Source organism: Drosophila subobscura, chromosome E (genome assembly GCF_008121235.1).
Source record: "Drosophila subobscura isolate 14011-0131.10 chromosome E, UCBerk_Dsub_1.0, whole genome shotgun sequence".
NCBI classification, from domain to species: Eukaryota; Metazoa; Arthropoda; class Insecta; order Diptera; family Drosophilidae; genus Drosophila; species Drosophila subobscura.
Window position 1 is genome coordinate 1,112,850 of NC_048531.1, and position 21,297 is coordinate 1,134,146.

Sequence of the window (21,297 nt, forward strand, 5' to 3'; positions counted from 1 at the left end):
CAGTATTTTTCGAGCACTGAATCACTAACCATATAGTATAGTATATAACTAGTATAGTAAATAACTAGTATAGTATATAACTAGTATAGTAAATAACTAGTATAGTATATAACTAGTATAGAATATATCTATACTATATGGTTAGTGACTGAAGCCAGAAATATTGTAGAAGTTGGGCCAGCAACCTTCCAAAAGGTATTTTTTATGGATTTTTTTCAATTTTATAAGGTTAGTTTACCATAGTCTCTCCATAGATTTTTGTTACCAATATCTTAAAAGACGTCGACGCATCTGTAAAATAAAATAAGAGAATAAAGTTTATTTCGACTTTTCTTAATTTTTAAAGTTGAAATATCGTTAAAAATACCTCACCAAATTCATCAATTTTGCATTCGAAAGCTCAATATTTCCCAGACGGTAAGCTGATACCAAAAAGTGTTGACATCAAATTTTTAGCTGCATCAATTGGCTTTTCAGATTTCAATGTTCTTTACAATTAGATCTAAGATACATATGTACGTTTTTTGAAAAATAGAAGAAAAATGCCATAGAATCTACCATTAATCATTAACAATTTGAAAGCCTCAAATCTATCAGAAAAATTCGGTTTGGTTCGAAGCGTAAACAAAAAGTACAATTTTGTCGACTAGTGTAATTATGATTGATAAGCTAAAGGCAAAGGCTTCGTTTGTGGATCGACGAGAAGAAAAGACGAGACCCTTTCAAACAGGTCAAGAGCTTTGGCTATAGACGTTGCAATGTTGACTTAACGATTCCTTATCGAGTGAGCGTAGTGAATTTTGAAAATATTTACCACAGTTGCTGTTCGTATTGACAATCTCTATTGAGCTTGATAAAGTTTTATCACATTAATGGGGAATTAACGGCCGTGAAAGCCAGATGGGTGGGTTCTCAAAGTATTATCGAAGCTTAGGCCAGGGTTTCGCAATTAGAATACAGTTTCCACCACAGCTACACATGGATGTGTGTACACATAAGTATGAACACATATCGCTCAGCTTCGGCTTATCTCCTCCATCAATCTCACTCCAATGCACGTCCAAGTGAGGCAACTCACTACTTAGATACCTGGAAAAGGTTTCTTTCAGTTTATTCCCAAAAACCCCAAAAAAGATGTGTAAGACTCCATCTGCCCCCTCATTGTAACGCCAATCACACTTTTCCTGACCAACTGAGCTAAATTAAAACCAAAATGAAATTTGAGACTTGCTCGGTAAGAGATTCGAGATTCAAAAATCCAAATCGATCCTAATTCATTATCATGAGCGATAATAATAAACACAATTAATAAGTATACTGATGTGCTTCCGCACTTGATTTCCGGATCTGCCTTCTGACACTGCTTTTGGGTTCAGCTCAGATCGGACGAGTTCAGCGCTGAGTAATTGACTAATTAATATGCAGACTGCGCTTGGCATTAGCTCTAAAGTTTGTCGTTTCAGATCTCGACGGATTCCAAGTGCTGCCTCTGCCTCTGCTGCTTCTGCTTCCACGGCTTACGCAGGCAACGGCACTGACCTTGCCCGATGTCAAACACCCGTATCGCATTTTAATTTGATGCTCTCTGGGCGATCGCTTGTGGGTGTTGTCATGGCTTGTGGCGAAACAGAAGTGTGGGATAGTGAAGGTAGGATCAATAGTTTAGTGGGCGATGAGGATGAGACAATCAAAACAAACTTCCGTGACATGCTACGAAGTATCCGGTTGCAACTTCATATTCAAATTCTCTCACTTTAATTGTTTTATAAAGTGATTTCAAAATTTCAGTGTTTCGTTTCTCGTTGGCTCAAGCAAATAAACCCCTTCGTCAGATCGGGGCCCGCTCTACCGGACACGCCCTTAAAGCGAGTCAAAGGGGTACGCATAACATATTTGCATTTTGCAAATTACATGCTCAACAAATGCAGGAACAGCAACAGCAACGCCACCTGTTTGACATTTGCCGGTTGCCAACGACAAAAGAAATGTTTCTACATAACCACCCGTACATACAAATTAATGTATATATATAAATATATGCATAGATAGTAAATATGTACATACATATATCTATATTTATATCCCCCAGAACAATGTATACTTTCTAAATGATTTTTGAACTTGGGAGCTTCCCAAGAAATATCTGCTTCCGCATAGCTCAAGCGACGACATGATCAATGAGAGTTTTGCATGCATTTCCAGTTCCCCGTTGTGTGTGCAATGAAAGTATAATTAGATATAAATCGGTGGTATTTAATGGCTGTAATTATCAGATGTTCGTAGATTTGACTTGAATAAGTGCAGATGCGTCAGCGAAGCGATTAAAAAATAGCTGAATAATTAACGTAGTTTAAGTTATTTGGCAGCTCGATAGAATCGTCGGCCTTATATAAAATCAACACAATTGGGCAAGGTTTTTGTTTGCGTTTCTCTACGACAATAACAGAATCATTTTTAAATGCTCTTTTCGGCTAAACATTAGGATCGTGGCATTTCCATTTACTCTCCCTTGTAGACGGGCTTGCGTTTCTCGGCAAACGCAGCGAGTCCCTCCAGACGATCCTTTGTCGGTATTACTTGAGCATAGCAGACTTCTTCTATGGAGTATCCAGTGTTTAGGTCGACCTGCATGCCCTTGTCAATGGCCAGTTTGGCCATGCGCACACCTACTGGTCCGTTTGGCAGAATTTCCTCGGCGAGCTTGAGGGCCTGCTGGTATGCAGCATCCTTTTTTTCGTTCTGATTTACAACATGGTTGACGAGACCCAGCTGTTTGGCCTCATTTCCATTCAATACTCGAGCAGTGAAGATAAGCTCTTTCGCCAGCGAGGGGGAGAGAATGCGAGGCAGTCGCTGAGTGCCGCCGGCGCCAGGGATTATGGCCAGACGAGTCTCTACTAAACCCATTTTGGCATTTGAAGCTGCCGTGCGTATATCGCATGCCAGGGCCATTTCCAGACCACCACCCAAAGCAGCGCCATCCAATGCGGCGATCACGGGCATCGGCAATTGTTCAATGCTAATGAGCAGATTTCTTAGCTTGGAAACAAACTCGCTGGTTTCCTCGGTGGACATGCCTGGAATCATAATAATTATTTTCGAAATCTTTACAATTTAAATCAATGTAATTCGTACCTTTCCGCTCCTTCAAATCAGCACCAGCACAAAATATGCCTGGTGTAAGACTGCGAAGGACAACAACCCTCGAACCATTATCCTTCTTAATTTCGTCCAAAATTTCTCTAAAGGTATCTACCAATCCGCGGTTGAAAGAGTTCTTGGCTGCCGGCCTATTGAGGCCAAGAACTGTAATTCCTTTCTGTGCACCCTCCAATCGTTCGACCAATACTTCATTAACGCGCTCTGGTGAAGCCTCAACGGCAAAATTTCGAGCTATCTGCCGAGTAAATCTGGCAGTTCTATTCGTTAGATACATATTAATAACCAGAAATTAACAATTAAGGAGAGAAAAGATAGGGTAGATTGTTATAACATCGGCGATAAACAGCTGTTGCCGCCAGTGCTGGAAACAGTCAAATTTATCGTCACTAACCAAACAGTATGATGTGTCAGTTCATACAGTCACAGTTGACGCTGCGATATGCTTACCCCAGATATGTATTTTGTCTTGAAGTTCTATTTAGAACTTCGCATGCGTTTTCATTTTTAGTCCAGTTCAGTCAAGTCAAAAAAATGCGTTGTAGTCAAATTAAACTAAAGTCAATTTGCTCAGATTTATTAGGGAACCTTATACTAGGCACCTTGATACGAGACATTGAGTACCTTTCTGAATCTTATTTTCGTAAGTAGGTACACCTAATTTTTAATCAACTAAAATCAACCTATTTCATATGGTACGACTACTAACCGGTGCATTAGGATCGTTTTTCAAATTTTCCGAAGAGAGAAAGAATTTGTTTGTTATATTTGAACAAGGCGGTGTGTCGAACCTAGCCGATGTCGAGTGCATTCTTCCGCGTGTGTTTCGTTATTTTTTGGCCTGAATCGCCGTAAAAGCTTTTATTAAACCCATCTTAGAATCGTAACACCATCGGACATTGTGTGGCCTTAATTTCTTGGTGAAAGGATATTTGTTCATTCAATATATGTACAATGTCCTCCGCGACCCATTCGGGAACTCTAACAACAACAAACAAACCCGAATCAACAGGAAAAGATATTTTATATCTCCGTTTGAATACACTGCTAAAGAATCTTACGAAAGAATCCAAAAAGAGGGTCCTATATGAAGCCCTAATATCCGGTTTTAATGAAAACAACTTGTTGCAAAAACGAATTATTTGGATTCAAATTGAAATGCACCTGTCGTTTCCACCACTTTCTTTATGCATGTGCATATGTATGTACATTATAATGTATAAAAGTTTGTACGTATGTGATTGTAATTTTAATATTAATTATAGCAAGTAGGGTACACAAGTGCCCATACTATACTGTACTATCGGTTTGCCAGAAAAAATTGGCAAATGACGTAACATTCCATTGCCACACACGTAATTTGTAATGCTATTTTTTAACCATCTTTTCCAATCAATCCAATAAAGATAAGTCATGAACATCAGCCGATCTTGTGTAGAATTTAATGATGATTTCAGTAAAACTACATTTTTTAAAGCTTAATTTCCTAACCAACTGGTAATATTAAACAGAAGATCAAAGTTGAAGAAAATTATTTAAGATGTACGGTACATTTACAGTATATTTTGAAAATGAAAGAGTATATTTGCGGAATATTTCCGAGGGTCTGTCGATATATGTTATCGATAATTCCGCGGAATGGGGTAACATTTTTTGTAAAGAATTGTTAAAGTCTAAATTATAGTACAATTCTGGGGCAAAAAACGCCTGTATAGAAGTGGAGCAAAGTCATTTTTTCATTACAAAGTGTACGTGCACACAATCATTACTCGTAGCTTTGCGCCACAAATCATAACGCAACAATAGACAACATCTGATTGAGTCTAAAATTGAGACAGCGCGCCGTGTAAGTGCCAGAATCCATGATATGATATAAATGTTATATATAATGTACACATGCAATTTTCAGAGCATTGCTGCGTGAAGCAGGATGCTGTTTCGCGGCGTGCAGCTCCTGCAGCGAAGACACCAGCAGTTCAGCAGAGCTATTAGTCACTTGTCTGTCCGTCATGCCACCGGCAAAAGTTGTATGCAAAATTACTCGGAAATCTTCAAGGCCCACGCGCGTACGCGTCCCGGCATGTTCTTTCAGTTTCGCTGTAGTGCCGGAGGCAGCGATTCCAATAAAAAGGAGAAGCTGGCGCTTGATAAAGTCGTCGGACCTGTTCAGGAGTCGAAGGAAGAGACGAAGGATACTGGGCGCAAGAAGAATGTTATACAAACAAAAAACTTCGAGGTGAAAACTTCCAAAGGGATCCTAACCATCAGCACGACCATTGAAGACTCGAAGATCAATGAGATTGTATTCGAGAAATCAGACACATCGGCCATCAATATGATGTCCGATACGAGTACTACTGTAGGAGGAGGAACCAATAGTACAACTGCCAATGAATCCCCGCCTGGCTCCCCTACATCTGCTCCTAAGTCGCCGCCACTTCTTAAGGACACCAAGAGCAGTCCGACAGCACCACCTGCAGAGACTCCACCTGTTGTCACACCCGCACCAAAGCGCGCACGCTTCGATTATCGAGCCTCATTAGAGCGCAATTTTGTGACTCCTGGGAGAGCAATTGCAGATTTTATGTTAACGGCTGCTGACCTGGACTCTCTATCGAAGATCAAGAGGAGATCTCCCTACGAACAAGAACCTCCCATGACCGTATACTGGCGACGGGATGTGGAGGCAAAAGCTGTTGAAGTATGGGGCTCCAAGGAGAACCTTCTGCGCGAGCGTCTCAAGCGAGAGGTGGAACGCAAACAGTACCAGCAGAGTAAGTGCCTTCCTGTTTCACTTACATATTTTATCAGTTGATGGTTTTGCTGCAAACCAAAAATCCTACAGATTTGTTCACTGTGAAACGCCGACTGCGCGACTATCGCCGGGAGATTGGCTCGCGCACCAAAATAATGATGGACAATCAAAAAGAATCGGAGAAGTCTGGCCAAGTAGTGGCCACAGCCATTGCCATGTAAGTATAAATAAATTGATTGTCAAGGTAGATGATTTAGTTAAACGCCTCCTTCCAGCAATGCGGCTAATTTGCTCTTTAAGACAGGTGGATGGGTGTACAGTGGCTCCCACAGCATGTTTGCCGAGGTCATTCACTCGCTGGCTGATCTTATTAACCAGCTTATACTCGCGTTTGGCATCTACAAATCCTCGCAGAGTCCTGATATGGACCATCCCTATGGTTATATGAACATGCGTTATGTGTCTTCGCTGATCTCAGGCGTGGGCATCTTTTGTGTGGGCTGCGGTCTGTCCATCTATCACGGCATTGAGGGCATTCTTCATCCGCAACCCATCGCCGATCTTTTTTGGGTCTATTGCATTCTGATGGGCTCGCTAGTCTCCGAGGGCGCTACCCTCATGGTAGCCGTAAATGAGCTGAAGCGTGCGGCCCGTGTAAATAACGTGAGCTTCAAGGAATATGGTAGGCATTATTCTTAGTCATCTGAAAGCTCTGGAAGTTTCTCATTCATATGTACATATATATCTTTTCACTGATCAGTTATTTCCGGCAAGGATCCCTGCGTGAATGTGGTGCTGTGTGAGGATGCGGCTGCCGTGACTGGGGTCATTGTAGCCGGCACCTGCATGGGACTGAGCAGCTATACGGGCTCACCCATTTTCGACGCAGCAGGATCGCTTGTAATTGGCGGTCTGCTAGGAGCCGTGGCATCTTTCATTATTTACACCAATGCCAATGCCCTGGTGGGTGTCTCCATTTCGACCGACCGCTTGGAGAAAATCAACAGTGCGTTGGAGGCTGATGTCATGATCCGAGCTATCTATGATGTCAAGGGCATTGATATTGGCAATGCTCGTGTCCGATATAAGGTGAGACTCTGACCTTGGTGTTTTTAGCTGACATTTGATTTAATTCCTATGATCTTGCCACAGGCTGAGCTTGACTTTGATGGTCGTGAGCTGACGCGCTCTTATCTGGACAAACAGGATCTCGCCAAGCTACTCACCGTGCGTAGTCTTGATCTATTTGTGAGCTTTTCTTTATCAGCTTTCTTCTTCGGTTTCCAGACTGTTCGTGGCTTCCAAAAGGTGGAAGATTTGGAGATCTTTCTGCTCGCCCATGGCGAAAACATTGTAGACCTGATGGGCGGTGAGATTGATCGCATTGAAATGAATCTTCGGGTAAGTTACACTGGAAGCCCTTTTAAACTGATCAACCACTTCTAACCACTGCTATCCACTTCTTTTCACCAAAAGACGCAATTTCCGGAAATACGACACGTAGACCTTGAAATACTCTAATACCGATCCGAGGGATTGTTGAATACAAACAAAAAGCATTAGGTGATTGGCTGCTTTCCATAAGAAATGATTGTCTGTTTAGTTTATATTTGTTTTATTGTCCACTAAATCTATCTAGTATCATTAGCATTAAATGTGTTTGGCCAGGATCCATCTAAATTCGTCTGGCTGAAGGATACGGCCCATGAGCTCGTAGTTGAATTAATTGTGCTTATTGAATCACTTCCTCCTTACATATGTATTTAAAATAAATTTAAATGAAAATATCAATCATGTTTGTATGTACTAAAAGCACAAATATACGAATGAAAAGATTTCAAAAGCATTGTTCTTTATGTGTGCGAAACATGGTAGGACCATGTGTACTATATTTACATCTGTATTTACATACGTACATATGTGTGGTATATTCAAATAAAAATGGTGCATTTCTAAACTGAACAAAGTTTTTTTTTTCCATTCTTAAATATCAACACAAAGTTGTTCGTAAAGTTTGGTTTCAGGGATGGGACGTAGGGATTCGGATTGGTGGCGGGAGCGTTGAATATACAGTAAGAACAGATATTATTCGTACACCGTCATCACCTTAGTTTGAACACCTATAACTTGGCGTACGGTCAATGTAAAGAGAAAAAGTAAATTTTGTATCAAAGATCAACATATCTACTCTGTTTATAAAAAAAGTTTCCCTATTGGGATCAATATTTATTCATGGGGCACCAATACCGTGGGGGAAAGATTGTTCCTAGTGTTATTAGACATAAAGACTAAATGTGGAAAACAAAAATGTTCATTGTACACGTTACCTTTAATATTTGAATTTAACTTAAAGAATCGGAAGGCTGTACAAATAATTTATGTGCGAAAAAAAATTAATTTGTTCTTAATTTAAGTTAGTTTTTATAAGGAAACCTTAGAAGAATATAAAAAATTATATTTATAAACATATAGTAGATATGTATGTTGATCTTTGATACAAAATAAACTTTTTTTGTTTACGTTGACCGTACGCCAAGTTATAGGTGTTTAAACTAGGGTGATGACGGTGTACGAATAATATGTGTGCTAACTGTACATATTGCCACCGCCGATAACGACAAACAAACAAAACAAAACAAAAGTTTAATTTAATTAAATAGGCAGATAAGTGCCGAAAATTGTTAAAAATTCGCACACGGTGTTGCAGTGCCCTGTGCGTCTATTTAAATTTTAAAAGTACATTCCGGGCAACACAAGTGTTGTACCGAGTATAAAAGTGTGCCGTGAAAATTGTTGACAATTGCCAATTGTCGAACGGGGAAAAAACGTGGGGAAGGCTGCAGCCGCTGCTGCTCCACCCCCTGTGTGTGACGTGCGCTAATATAGCAAATAAACATTAAAAACAATTTAAAATGGGACGGAAGCCTGGCCCCAAGTCATCCAAGAAGTCTAATGCTTCTTTAAGTGCTCCCTCTTCGGACAATGAAGGTATGGTAGAGAACCGTGTGATCGTTTCCCCCTGCGCCGTCGATCGAGCCCCGCTCTCCGGTGTGGGGAAAAATGCACCGCAAACTGCGGTTGGTTTATCGTCGTTTGATATTCCTCTGACTCAAAGATCGGCCTCATTGGTAGATCTTATTAGTGACATGCCATCTACGTCAGCCGCAGCAGCAGCTTTGCGTATGCTACCCCCCGCTGCCCCAGCAGCAATTAATACAATTAATTCCGCTGCCGCTGCAGCTAATCCCATTTTGAGTTCGAGTGCCAAGACAATGAGGCAGAAGACTCTCACGGAGCTGCTGAAGGAGCAGCAGGCTAAGAATGCAGTTGAACTGCAGCTCAGCGCCAAACTCCGAGCGGAGTCTGACGCTCGAAAAGGAAAGCGCTCTGCTATCCAGGGCTCCACTATCGCGAAACCTACCGCGAAGATGGCGGCTTCGATTATTTCCAAGGCTACTTACCGGACCCGATCCAAGACTAATGCTGCTGATACCCCTACGTCCAGAAACTTCTTTGAGATCCTATCGGACAACGAGTCTATGGCTGTGGATGACTGCAGCGTGGGAGAATCGGAGCTGGAGTTACCTGTGCCCAACAACAGGTCCTCTTCAGACACCAGATCAGCCCCTGTTCCCAACAATAGCAGTGTCCAAAATGCTACTTCTGCTGACGCCAAAATTGTGCGGCCAGTCCCCATTTATATACCTAATGTTAGGGAAATTGTTCCCTTGCTGCAGGGAATCGACGCAGCTATTGGAGTGGGTTCGTACGAAACAAAGCCCACTGCGAATGGATGCTTAAAAGTGACCTGTCACACAATTGACGGTCACAGGAAGCTGGTCCAAATGCTCAGCGCTAAGGATTCGGACGGACAAGGTGTCGATTTTCACACCTTTCGCTTGAGGAGCGACAAGGGCCTGCGCGTTGTTATACGCCACCTTCATCGTTCGACACCCACAGCTTGGGTGTGCGAACAACTCAAAGCTATGGGACATGTGGTCAGGCACATTTCAAATATTTACAAGCGGTTCACAAAGGAACCATTGGACCTTTTCGAAGTCGAGTTGGAGCCCAAAGCTAACAATCAGTCCATCTTTGAGGTGACCGCTATCTGCAGCCAGCTGGTTAAAATCGAGAAGCCAATACGGTCTCCTGGAGTGCCTCAGTGCCACAAATGCCAAATGTTCGGGCACACCAAGAACTACTGCAGCCGTGCAGTTATCTGTGTGAAATGTGGGGACAAGCATGAGCCCAAAGACTGCCCCAAGAAGCGTGAGGAGACACCAAAGTGTGCAAATTGTGGAGGTGCCCATGTTGCCAACTACCGTGGGTGCACGAAATTCAAGGAGTACTGCAAGAAAAGGGAAAGCGGTTTAGTAAAGACGAACAATATGTTGTCAAAGCTAAATTTGCCTACCTTACCAGCCGCTGTGGGCTTGCGACGACCCCGAGTGCCACCCAACATGAACCAGAAGGGCTTTCCGGAGCTGCAGCAATCAAGCCGACGTCGTGCGCGCTCAGGCGCCAGAGCTCCAGCACCACCTGTGCTCCAAGGCAGCTATGCTTCTGCTGTACGCTGTGGACAGCCTCAGAGTTCTACTCAGCCCCTGCCTGTGAGGCAGCAGGTGTGGCAAAATGCGCCAACTTATGTCGATGTCCTGGCTGCTGAAGCTGTTTCACGTCCTGGGCTGGGCAGTCAGTCGGTCCATTCCAGTGATCTGAGCCGGAAACTTGACACACTAATCAGCCTGTTAACTCAGGAGCGGGTCCAGCCAGCGGTGGCTGAAGCTACTCAGAGACTGGAAAACAAAATGGACCAATTAGTCGAACAGATGACAAGGCTCACGGAATGTCTACTCGCCACAATTCAGGCCAATACTTTGGCCCGAAATGTATAGACCATTCACCGGGAATTCTCCTCGTCAAATCGGCGCCAGTCGGAGCGATGATTGTTCCAAAATTGTATTTTGGAACGCCTCGGGGCTTCGTGGGAAGACTGCTGAGCTGGAGCAATACATGTGCAGGCACAAAGTGGACGTCATGATGGTTTCTGAGTCTCATTTTAAAAACTCAGAAACCTTCAGCGTGCATGGATACTGCACATATACAACTCACCATCCATCTGGGTCTAGTCGAGGAGGCGCTTTACTCCTAATTAGATCTACAATCCCCCATATATCACTGCCTTGCATTTCCACAGAACACATCCAGGCTGCTGGTGTTCACGTAACGTTGCATGGTAGCATGCGTGTCAGCATATGGTCCATTTACTGCCCACCGCAGCAGGAATGGACGGAGGAGAGTTTTGAGCAACAGTTTGGCCAATTTGGCTCGCATTTCATCGCTGCAGGCGACTGGAACGCTAAGAACTCATGGTGGGGCAATCTTAGAGCTTGCCAGAGGGGAGGAACCTTGCTCAGGTCGATACAGAGGAGCAGCTGCAATGTTTTGGCTACTGGATCGCCAACACACTTTCCATACAACACCCTTCACGCCCCCTCAGCGATCGACTTTGCTGTATACAAAGGCATCCGAGGTGAGCTGCTACGCATACACGACCAGAACGAGCTTTCTTCCGATCATTTGCCCATGTTTATCGAGATCCGAGAGTCTCCAGCGGAGATGACTACGAAAAGGCGCCTGCTGCCGGCAGGCTCAAACGTGTCGACGTTCCAGTCCTGGCTGGACTCACACATACACCTTAACACGGAGTTAAGGTCAGCTGAGGATGTTGATGATGCTGCAAACATTCTGCAGAACAACATCATTCAAGCTGCTGAGCTTGCTAGGAGCAATCTGATGAGGCCCGTCCGACCCAGATTGCAGGCAGAGGTGCCTTTGACGAATCGTGTCCGCCTGATGATTGACACCAAGAGGCGTCTGCGGAACCTGCTGAGGAAAAGACGCGATCCGGCAGCGCAACAGCTGCATAATGCGTTGGCGAATAGGATCCACAAGGAGATCGAGGCTGCAAAGGCGAGACGAATCGACACTCAACTGGCTGCTATTGATCCCACAGATAGATACAGCATGCAGAAACTGTGGAGGCTGACCAATGGGCTGAAAAGGCAGCCTCCTGCTGATCTACCTGTGAGGCGCTTTGTTGAGGACGGAGAAGGGGATATTGATGACCCGTGGTGCAAGAGCACGGAGGAAAAGGCTGAGTCTTTTGCTCTACACCTTGAGCAGAGATTTAAGCCTTTACTAGCCAATTCTGAGGAGGACAGACGATCAATCGAGGAGTCTATGGATCTGATGGAGCCCCCCACACCCAACTCTAGCTTCAGACCAGTCACTTTGGCTGAAGTGGAGACACAGATCAAGGACCTGAAATTGAGAAAATCCCCTGGAATGGACAACATCGACAACCGGACTATCAAACTGCTTCCCAAATCTGCCCTGCTCTACCTTGTGCTAATTTGCAACAGTGCGCTAAAATTTGGCTGCTTCCCGAGCCTCTGGAAACGAGCTGTGGTCTCAATGATCCCCAAGCCTGGCAAGCCAGCTGACAAATTGGCCTCCTACAGACCTATCAGCTTGCTGTCTGGTCTATCCAAATTGTTTGAGCGACTTCTACTGACCAGGATGATGGAAGCAGGCGGATTTATTGAGGCAATTCCTAACCACCAGTTCGGATTCAGGCACGAACATGCAGCTGAGCAGCAAATCGGAAGGGTCATCAAGTTCATACTAGAGACGTATGAGAAGAACATGTTTTGCTCAGCAGTTTACATGGACATCCAAGAGGCATTTGACAGGGTCTGGCACACTGGCCTGAAACACAAAATGAGACAGCTGCTTCCGACGGCACTATATAGATGCCTCAGCAGCTACTTGGATGGACGTACCTTTATGGTCGAGTGCCCAGGTGGTGTCAAATCTGGAGAGAAGGTAATAATGGCTGGGGTCCCTCAAGGCAGTGTACTGGGGCCGGTCCTATACAACTTGTATACGGCTGATATGCCCATCCCACGCGATCCGAATATGTTGCTGGCGACGTATGCTGACGACACAGCCATTTTAACCAGAGGCAGTACCCAGCGGGTAGCCATCTCCAATTTGAACCGGTTTCTGGGCAGAGTCTCTGACTGGGCCATAAAGTGGGGAATCACCATCAATGCCTCCAAAACAGTACATGTTTTTCACACTCTCCGGAATACCCTGGAACCTGAGGGTATGTTCGTTCCCAACATTGCTGGACAGATCCTGGAAACTGTCTCTTTTCATCCCTATCTCGGAGTTCGCCTGGATACCAAGTTGCAATGCCACCACCATATCACGGCAACTATCTCTAAAAATCAAGGCTAGAGTGAAGAAGCTTCATTGGCTGCTGAACAGCAACAGCAAACTATGCCTGAACGCTAAAGTCATACTCTATAGGCAAGTCATCGCACCCATATGGCAATACACACTGCCTGTTTGGGGCCCACTTGCATCTAGTCTCGAATTTGGTCGCCTACAAACTGAGCAGAACAAAACGTTACGGACTATCACTAATGCCCCATGGTATGTTCGTAACGATACCATCCATCGGGACCTGGGCCTTGAGACCGTGGATGAGGTTTATGCGAAAGTTTGTAAGAGATACGTTGACCGTATGAGGACGCACACCAACACGGAAGCAGCAGCAGTAATCAACGATCCATATGTCCCCGCAGACTAACCAGGCCTCGATATTCCGAGTATTTGAAAGCGCATCTACGCAAGGAAGTGGAGAAACAAGAATGGGACCGTATGGAAGTTGTTCCATATCAGCGGCCTTACACTGAGATGGAGCAACTTTGGAGAGACAGGGCGGATGCAGGTAACAGGAGAGCCATGCGAGCCATGGGCTACTCAGGGTACGAGGAGCCCCTTACCACCCCTCAGCAAGACGTACCAACGGCCACATCAAGCTATTTCTCCACAGACATACTAGCAAGGGCAAGAGAACGCGCAAGTTCGGGGGTTAATTCATTCACTGAAGATCTGCAGCCAACAACAACATCAACAGCAGCAATATTAAATTCATTTATTGCTGCTGACGAACATGCGCAGTTCGATATTGTCGACTTGACTGTTGGAGAAGGAGAGGCAGAAACACAGGACGCCAGTACCAGCAACGCCCGGCACCGGATTGGTTGAGACCATTGTGTAAGGCACTCAACTAATCCGCAAGAGATGAGGCGCCCCTTGAGAGGAAGTGAGATTCCACCACCAACAACGCTCGAGAATATCTCATCCCATTGGGATATATTCGAGCACTCCTCCACTCACACGCACATACACACAAACACACGACATACACACCACATACATTTCTCGCTGCCTCGGACCAGAAGGCAGCGAGAATGAGTATATAAGAAGGAAGACAATACATGAAGACATAACAATAACATAGAATTAATACTTATACTAATTGTTTCATTTTATCTCTTACTACTACATATATATATTATCATTAGTTTTAGTCACTTATCTATAATTATTTTTACATTCGCCTCCCCCAATCAGTGGACCGCTGTTGGGGTCGAGATGTGTGTTTAATTTCAAAGAATGCGCTGGCAGAGTTGCCAGCAGAGGTGAATTCAGTCTGCCCAAAGTGACGTATGCGTTGCCTATGGCTGCAAAACAGCAGTCAGCAGGCAAACGCATACCACTATAAGTAAAATAGCAGCCCCAAATAATTGTAAGATAATGCTAAGGATAGTATTGATACAATAAAATATATTCATCGGAACGTGAACTGGCTCCCCTGAACCTGCTGGTTCAGATCCAGGTTGGAGCTGGTTAACGTTCCGATGAACTAGTATAAGTATTGCCACCGCAGCATACGACAAACAAAAAAAAAACCGTTGCCACCAACCATTTTATTGATGCGCCAGTTCATACATCTGTACATGTGTAGGTTTGCTCTCTCGATTCATGCACGAGCCAAATCCAACTCTTTAAATACTTTCCCTGGTATTTTTTGATCGGTATACATACATATATTCGTAAAAGGGCGCCAAGCGCAGCTTCCACTTTATAAATTTTTCTATGAGATGAAGAAGGATCAGTTATTTTATCTTACAGGCATTTTCAGTATTATAGAACTCCCATATTCGTAGCAGTAAGCCGCTGATAAATATATATGTGTATAGAAAAGATAAACGGTTACAAGCATGTCATTTAAAGATATATTCGTTTTTTCTTTAAAACCACCATGGAAAATGTTATTTTAACATATAGTACAGTTGAGAGGTACTCAGGCAATCAATGCAAAAACAAGTCAATCTGTGTTGGAGAGCCATCTCAACGAAATGTTGCAGATTATATATAACTAGAATGTATCTAGATGGGCCATTCTCTGACGAGGAACAGGACGTTCGTACGCATTGCAAGCGGTAGAACGCTCAAAATAGGACGGATTTTCCAAAATATTTGTATTTTATGCTACACCTCTTGACAACATCTATAACTGGTGCTAAATTTGATTTAAGGGTATCATTCGTTTTCGAAATTTATTAAAAAAAACGAGCGACTTGCTCGGGGCAAATACGCAACTAGATTTAACGGCGACCGATTCAAACTTAGTTTTCAGGGAAATTAGAATCACTATATTAATGCGAGTTTCGGATAAAATTGCATAAATATGATTCGTAATTTCCTTACAATTTAATTAAAGACTGTCGCAAGCCACAAAAATGACTTGGTTTTTAGCAGTTAAAAATATACAGTTTCGCGAAGATGAAACCACTTATCTCTAATTTTTGTAGATGGTTTAATATGTTATAAAGATTTTCCTGAAAGCCTTTTTTCAAGAATCACCGTTCTTATAGGAGATAATTGTGATAATAAAATAGTATTTATCTAAAAATATATATAAAAAAAAAGACCGCAAAAGTTAGTTTTGCTTATTTGAATTAGTTTTCACATCAAAGTTTATGAAAGTACTTATACCTACATACATACATAAGTATGTATGTAATATGCCAATATTGTAAATTAGTTACCTTTCAACTAATTTAGATACAAATTTACCCACAGAATTACGTGGAATATAAATATTTTTGATTTATATATTTTTTACATCTAATTGTTTGGCATTTGTCGACCTCGTCAGATAAATGCGATTATATGTACATATATAGAAAAAATATGAAAAGGCGTGTTGTGCTTAATTTTGGGTTAACCTTTTAGTTTGAACCTTATGTTGTAAGCAATCCAAATTAAGGAAGTTATGTAAACTAGCCAATCCTATGCAGAATTAATTTCTCAATTAGATAAAACTCTAGTGTTATCGCGGAGAATCCTCACTAGCTAGTTATATTAAGCGGAATATAAAAAACGAGGAAGCAATATAGGATGGACGTTATATCTTACGGTATATTTTGAAAATCAAAAGGTATATTTCGGTATGTTTCCGAGGATTAGGCGGTTATTTTATCGATAGTTCCGCGGTCACATTGGTGAATCGGTGCACTCCAATTTAAATGTAAAACAAAAGTGATTTACCAATCTAAGTGCTTAGCAGAAAATACTTTAGTAAAGCAAAACTGTAAGGAAGCTAATTTCTTAGAACCAAACTTTTTTTTTTACTTTGTGACCGCACAACGAATTTTTTCAATACCGATCGTTCGAATGTCAGATGAAATATACATGTGTACAAAAAGGTTGATGTCCGATTCGGCAAGGTTTCAACAGGTAGATAGGTGCATAAAAAGGTATAGTAAAAAGGCATACGGTCTCGGTGGTAGCTCCACAATGAAGACCCCCTCAGGGCAAGTGCAAGCAAAATTGGTCGGTGCCAGACTAGTGTACATACATACATATATAGGCACAGGCGGTCAATGATTTTCAACCTGATCAATAATGTGCATATGTACATTGTATGTATGTATGTACATATGTACATATATTCTTTATGGGGTCAGACATATTTCCTTCAGTGGTATAGGTAAAAAAAACAACAAAAAACCTCATTATGTATACGAAAACAAACAAACACTCGCTCATGAATAATTTTGTACCATAAAGGAATTTCTCTTATGTTTTATAAGGTGATCGAACGTTGAAGAACAATAGATACACTCTCATTCTCTCATCGGCCAAAAAAATATGTGTACACACATATTGACATATGTTTTTATCTACATATACAAATGTAGGATGAATGCGATTCTTCCAATCCGATTTTTTTTTTAACATTTTAAAATGCTAATTTGCTTGTTCTGACGCTTCTGCTACTGGTTCTGGTGCTGCTGCTACTGCGTGTCATTTATTTGACCCATTAACGGTAAAAGCAGCGACACAACGCAATTCACAAGCTAATTAGATGGGACTTGACTAGAAAGCCGCTCTGGACTGTGCAGAAATGTACATTTGTGCAGCTGGCAGAAGTAGTCTATAACCGGCCATTCCAGTGGCATCTAGCTCAGACTCAGAGCATTCCCATTCATACAGCCGTGAAATCTGTCGTCTAATCAATTAGGCGTAGCTCCAACTGAAGTGTGGCGTTGGGAGCAAATGGGACAGGCTGGACATCGAGCCCAGGTGCAGTTGCACTTTCCCATTCCCAGAGCTGTGACGGTAAGCTCTCCGGACGACGATAAATGTCACAGCACACTCAATAAGTGGTCAAAAATGTAGACTGGGCGGGCGGCCAATTGAGATCGCCGCGTACTCGTAATTGCGAATTGCAGCGAATCTCTGCAACACATCAATTAGTGAGCTAATGACGTCTAATGCCGCTACATCTCACCCGATCTTTCAGTTCAGAGGCGCAAACAATGCAGCTTCTGCTCCTGCTTTGGTTGCTGCTCCCCCTGCTGACTGCCTCCGAGACGGCCAACGCTCCCGCCAAGCCCCACATCATCTTCATTCTGGCCGACGATTTGGTAGGTTTCCCAGCTACTAGCCAAAATCGAATCATCATCTGTTGGTTATCTCTACCTTTAGGGGTTCAACGACGTCGGCTTCCATGGCTCGGCACAGATACCCACGCCCAACATCGATGCCTTGGCCTATTCGGGCATCATTCTGAATCGTTATTATGTCGCTCCAATCTGTACACCATCTAGGTCCGCACTTATGACTGGAAAATATCCCATACACACAGGTACGTTGACCAAGGCTTTTGGTGTAACATTAGCTAAAATCCAAGGCCTTGACCTTCACCAGGTATGCAGCATTCGGTGCTCTATGCGGCTGAGCCACGTGGCCTTCCCCTGCATGAAAAGATTCTACCACAATATTTGAATGATTTGGGGTAGGTCCTTTGCAATTTATCCCTGGAACGATCTTATTCTTATCTGTGTTCTTCTGCCCCTCAGCTACACCTCTCACATAGCAGGAAAATGGCATCTGGGACATTGGAAGCTCGAGTATACGCCACTGTATCGAGGCTTTAGCAGCCATGTGGGCTTTTGGTCCGGCCATCATGACTACAACGATCATACGGCCGTCGAGAAACACCTCTGGGGCTTGGACATGCGCAACGGAACGGATGTGGCCTACAATCTGCACGGACAGTACACGACAGATGTGATAACAAGGCACTCGGTGTCTGTGATAGCCAACCATGAAGCAGCGAAGGGTCCACTATTCCTGTATGTAGCGCATGCGGCGGGTCATTCGGGCAATCCGTACAATCCACTGCCGGTGTCAGACGACGATGTGATGAAGCTGGACCACATTATCCACTACAAGCGCCGCAGATATGCAGGTGAGTCCTGCGCTTCGACCGCCCGTCTAATGCTCATGTTGCGACGTTGTTCTGGTTTCTCGCTTTAGCCATGGTCGCCAAAATGGATGACAGTGTGGGCCTGATTGTGGAACAGTTGCGAAAAAAAAAATATGCTGGAAAACTCGATCATTGTCTTCTCCTCGGACAACGGGGGTCCGGCTCAGGGATTCAACTTGAACTTTGCCTCGAACTATCCGTTGCGGGGCGTGAAGAACACCCTATGGGAGGGAGGCGTTAGAGCTGCTGGTCTCGTTTGGTCGCCGCTTCTCGAGAAGAGGCGACGCGTTCTCGACGAGACCATGCATATCAGCGACTGGCTACCGACGTTAATGGAGGCCGCTGGAGGACATCCAGCTTTGGCCAATCTCAGCCAGGGTTTGGATGGGATGAGTATTTGGAAGACCCTTGTCCATGACTTGCCATCGCCACGCAAGACTGTGCTCCACAACATTGACGACATCTGGGGCAGCGCTGCCTTGACGGTGGGAGACTGGAAGATGATACAGGGCACTAATTATAATGGAAGATGGGACGGCTGGTACGGACCGGGTGGGGAGCGAGATCCCCATCTCTACGACTGGAACTTGGTGCTCAAGAGTAGGAGTGGCAAAGCCATGGTTGGACTGAATATGCTTCCAAGTAGGGCGGATCAGCAGAGACTGCGAGCGGCCGCCACCGTCACCTGCCAAGGGAAATCAACTCAAGGCACCAGTTGTGTGGCGACAGCATTTTCTGCCCCTTGTTTGTTCCGTGTGCGTGATGATCCTTGCGAACAATTCAACCTGGCGGAACAATATCCCAAGGTACTCGACCTATTGCGGGCGGAGCTTCAGCACATCAATACCACTGTTGTCGCACCGTCTAACCAACCCGATGACCCCAGGGCAAGTCCCATGTACTTCAACTTCACATGGACAAACTTTGGGGACTATTATGACTATAGCAATGAAGCTGTCCTGGGGGATATAAGGTCAGCTTTGATGGACAATGTGGAGAAGACTGCTAAAAATAAAGTAATCAAGTTTTAGTCCATTTCTCTGAACAGTTTCAAGACGGCTTCATTTAACGAATGTAGATGGGGTTTTGCATTTATTTATAGGCAAGCCGTCTGTGGAAAGTTAATCAATTAATATTTTGACGGGTACTGTCGCATTTCCATTTTAATCCATTAACCCATAGCCGAAGTCGTAGCAGGGGTGGTGGTGGTGAGGAACGGACATATATTCAGACGTAATATGCAGGCCCAAAGGAGGAAAGTTGAATCCGCTGTGGGCACCAGGACCAACAGCAGGACGGACACCATGAGCAGATACATCCACAACACCGACATATCCATGATTGCAAACGACAGATGCCTTGCTTAATTCAGGCTTAGATACTGCCTATCTAATCGATCAAACCGTATTTATAAGCACCCACAAACACGTTACAATTTCTCAGCACTGCCCTCCACATATTTATCCAGCTGCGACCTGGATGGTCAAATGTCTTTGACCTGATTCGCTTAGGGGCAAACATTTACACAGTCTAGTCCACTTGGAGGCCAATGAACGGCGCCGTCCCATCAGAAACATCCACAAATCTTGGATATACACAAAAACTTGAAAGTAATGGAACAACGCCGAAGTAATATCAATTCGCTAATAGTAATAAACCATATTTATACCCGGTACTCGAAGAGTAAATAGGGTATATTGTATTTGTGCGAATAACGGTTGTATGTAACGCACAGAAGGAAACGTTTCCGACCCCATAAAGTATATATATTCTTGATCAGCATCAATAGCCGAGTCGATTGAGCCATGTCTGTCCGTCCGTCCGTCCGTCCGTCTTGTTTGTCGGCTAGTTCTCAGAGACTATAAGAGCTAGAGCCACCAAATTTTGCATCCAGACTGCTGTATGCTCACACTGAAACCAGTGTATTTCAAAAATGAGCCCCGCCCCCTTCCGCCCCCGCAAAAGGGCGAAAACCTCCCAAATCTACAATTTTGAAGATGACAGAAAACTAAAAACGCGATTCCGTAGGGAATAACCATATCTGTCAGATCACCAAATTGGGATCCGATTGGATTATTATTATAGCCACAATGATAAAATTAATTTGCAGAGTCTAAACCCACCCCGTCCCGCAGCTTATATTTGTTTTACACATTCTCTCATTCACACACTGCTTCGCGCAGTTTATGGCCTCTGCCCCTGACACGTCTCTGCCACTGCCTCTGCCGCGACTCTGCCTTGACTCTTCAAAGTGTGTCTCTAGGGGAGGGTGGCGAACTAAAGCTGTTGTCGTGTTGGCGTGAGTAGTGTTGTTGATGTAGATGACAGATGAAGAAAAAATGTAAAATTTGACAAATAACCGCTAAGTTGCAGATGTGGTACTGAGTGCCGGGTATAAAAGTTGTGACGCGTAAGAAGCGTCTCACACGTCCCTTGTCGTTTTTTATAGATTTTGGGCTTTAACCATGCTTTATAAGAACTTTTTTAAAGAATTTCTAAAAACTTTTGTTATTTTTTAAAGTTTTTTAGAGGTATAGATAATTGTTTTCAAATAACATAATTGGTTGGTGAGCCAAATTTAGCTCAGTCGTTTCTTTATGCATATACATATATGTTAATAAACAATATTTTAGACGACACTCAATTAGGAAGGGAAAGCTTTTTCGACTTTTCCTTAGTC

General features: G+C 43.6%; 4 protein-coding genes across 4 annotated transcripts; 2 read left to right on the forward strand and 2 right to left on the reverse strand.

Annotated features, from left to right (window-relative positions):
- The first annotated feature begins 811 nt into the window (after positions 1-811).
- On the forward strand, positions 812-19,656 carry LOC117892590 (arylsulfatase B). Its single transcript, XM_034798929.1, is given in 7 exon segments — positions 812-818; positions 17,649-17,772; positions 17,834-17,993; positions 18,056-18,143; positions 18,208-18,599; positions 18,668-18,720; positions 18,722-19,656. Coding segments are annotated over 6 exon segments (1,728 nt in total). The 5' UTR covers positions 812-818; positions 17,649-17,664; the 3' UTR covers positions 19,649-19,656.
- Positions 2,233-3,501, reverse strand: LOC117892592 (methylglutaconyl-CoA hydratase, mitochondrial). The gene is made up of 2 exons (XM_034798931.1): positions 3,136-3,501; positions 2,233-3,077 (listed from the first exon to the last, which is right to left on the reverse strand). Exons 1-2 carry the CDS (start codon positions 3,434-3,436, stop codon positions 2,500-2,502), a joined length of 879 nt encoding a protein of 292 aa, XP_034654822.1. The 5' UTR covers positions 3,437-3,501; the 3' UTR covers positions 2,233-2,499.
- On the forward strand, positions 4,795-7,609 carry LOC117892589 (zinc transporter 9). The gene is made up of 8 exons (XM_034798928.1): positions 4,795-5,005; positions 5,069-5,933; positions 6,005-6,131; positions 6,190-6,596; positions 6,675-7,003; positions 7,067-7,141; positions 7,202-7,315; positions 7,391-7,609. The coding sequence occupies exons 2-8, from the start codon at positions 5,090-5,092 to the stop codon at positions 7,433-7,435; spliced, it is 1,941 nt and encodes a 646-aa protein (XP_034654819.1). The 5' UTR covers positions 4,795-5,005; positions 5,069-5,089; the 3' UTR covers positions 7,436-7,609.
- A 48-nt stretch (positions 19,657-19,704) lies between the features above and the next one.
- LOC117892596 lies at positions 19,705-20,087 on the reverse strand. Its single transcript, XM_034798934.1, has one exon. It carries the CDS (start codon positions 19,954-19,956, stop codon positions 19,789-19,791), a length of 168 nt encoding a protein of 55 aa, XP_034654825.1. The 5' UTR covers positions 19,957-20,087; the 3' UTR covers positions 19,705-19,788.
- Positions 20,088-21,297: the final 1,210 nt, after the last annotated feature.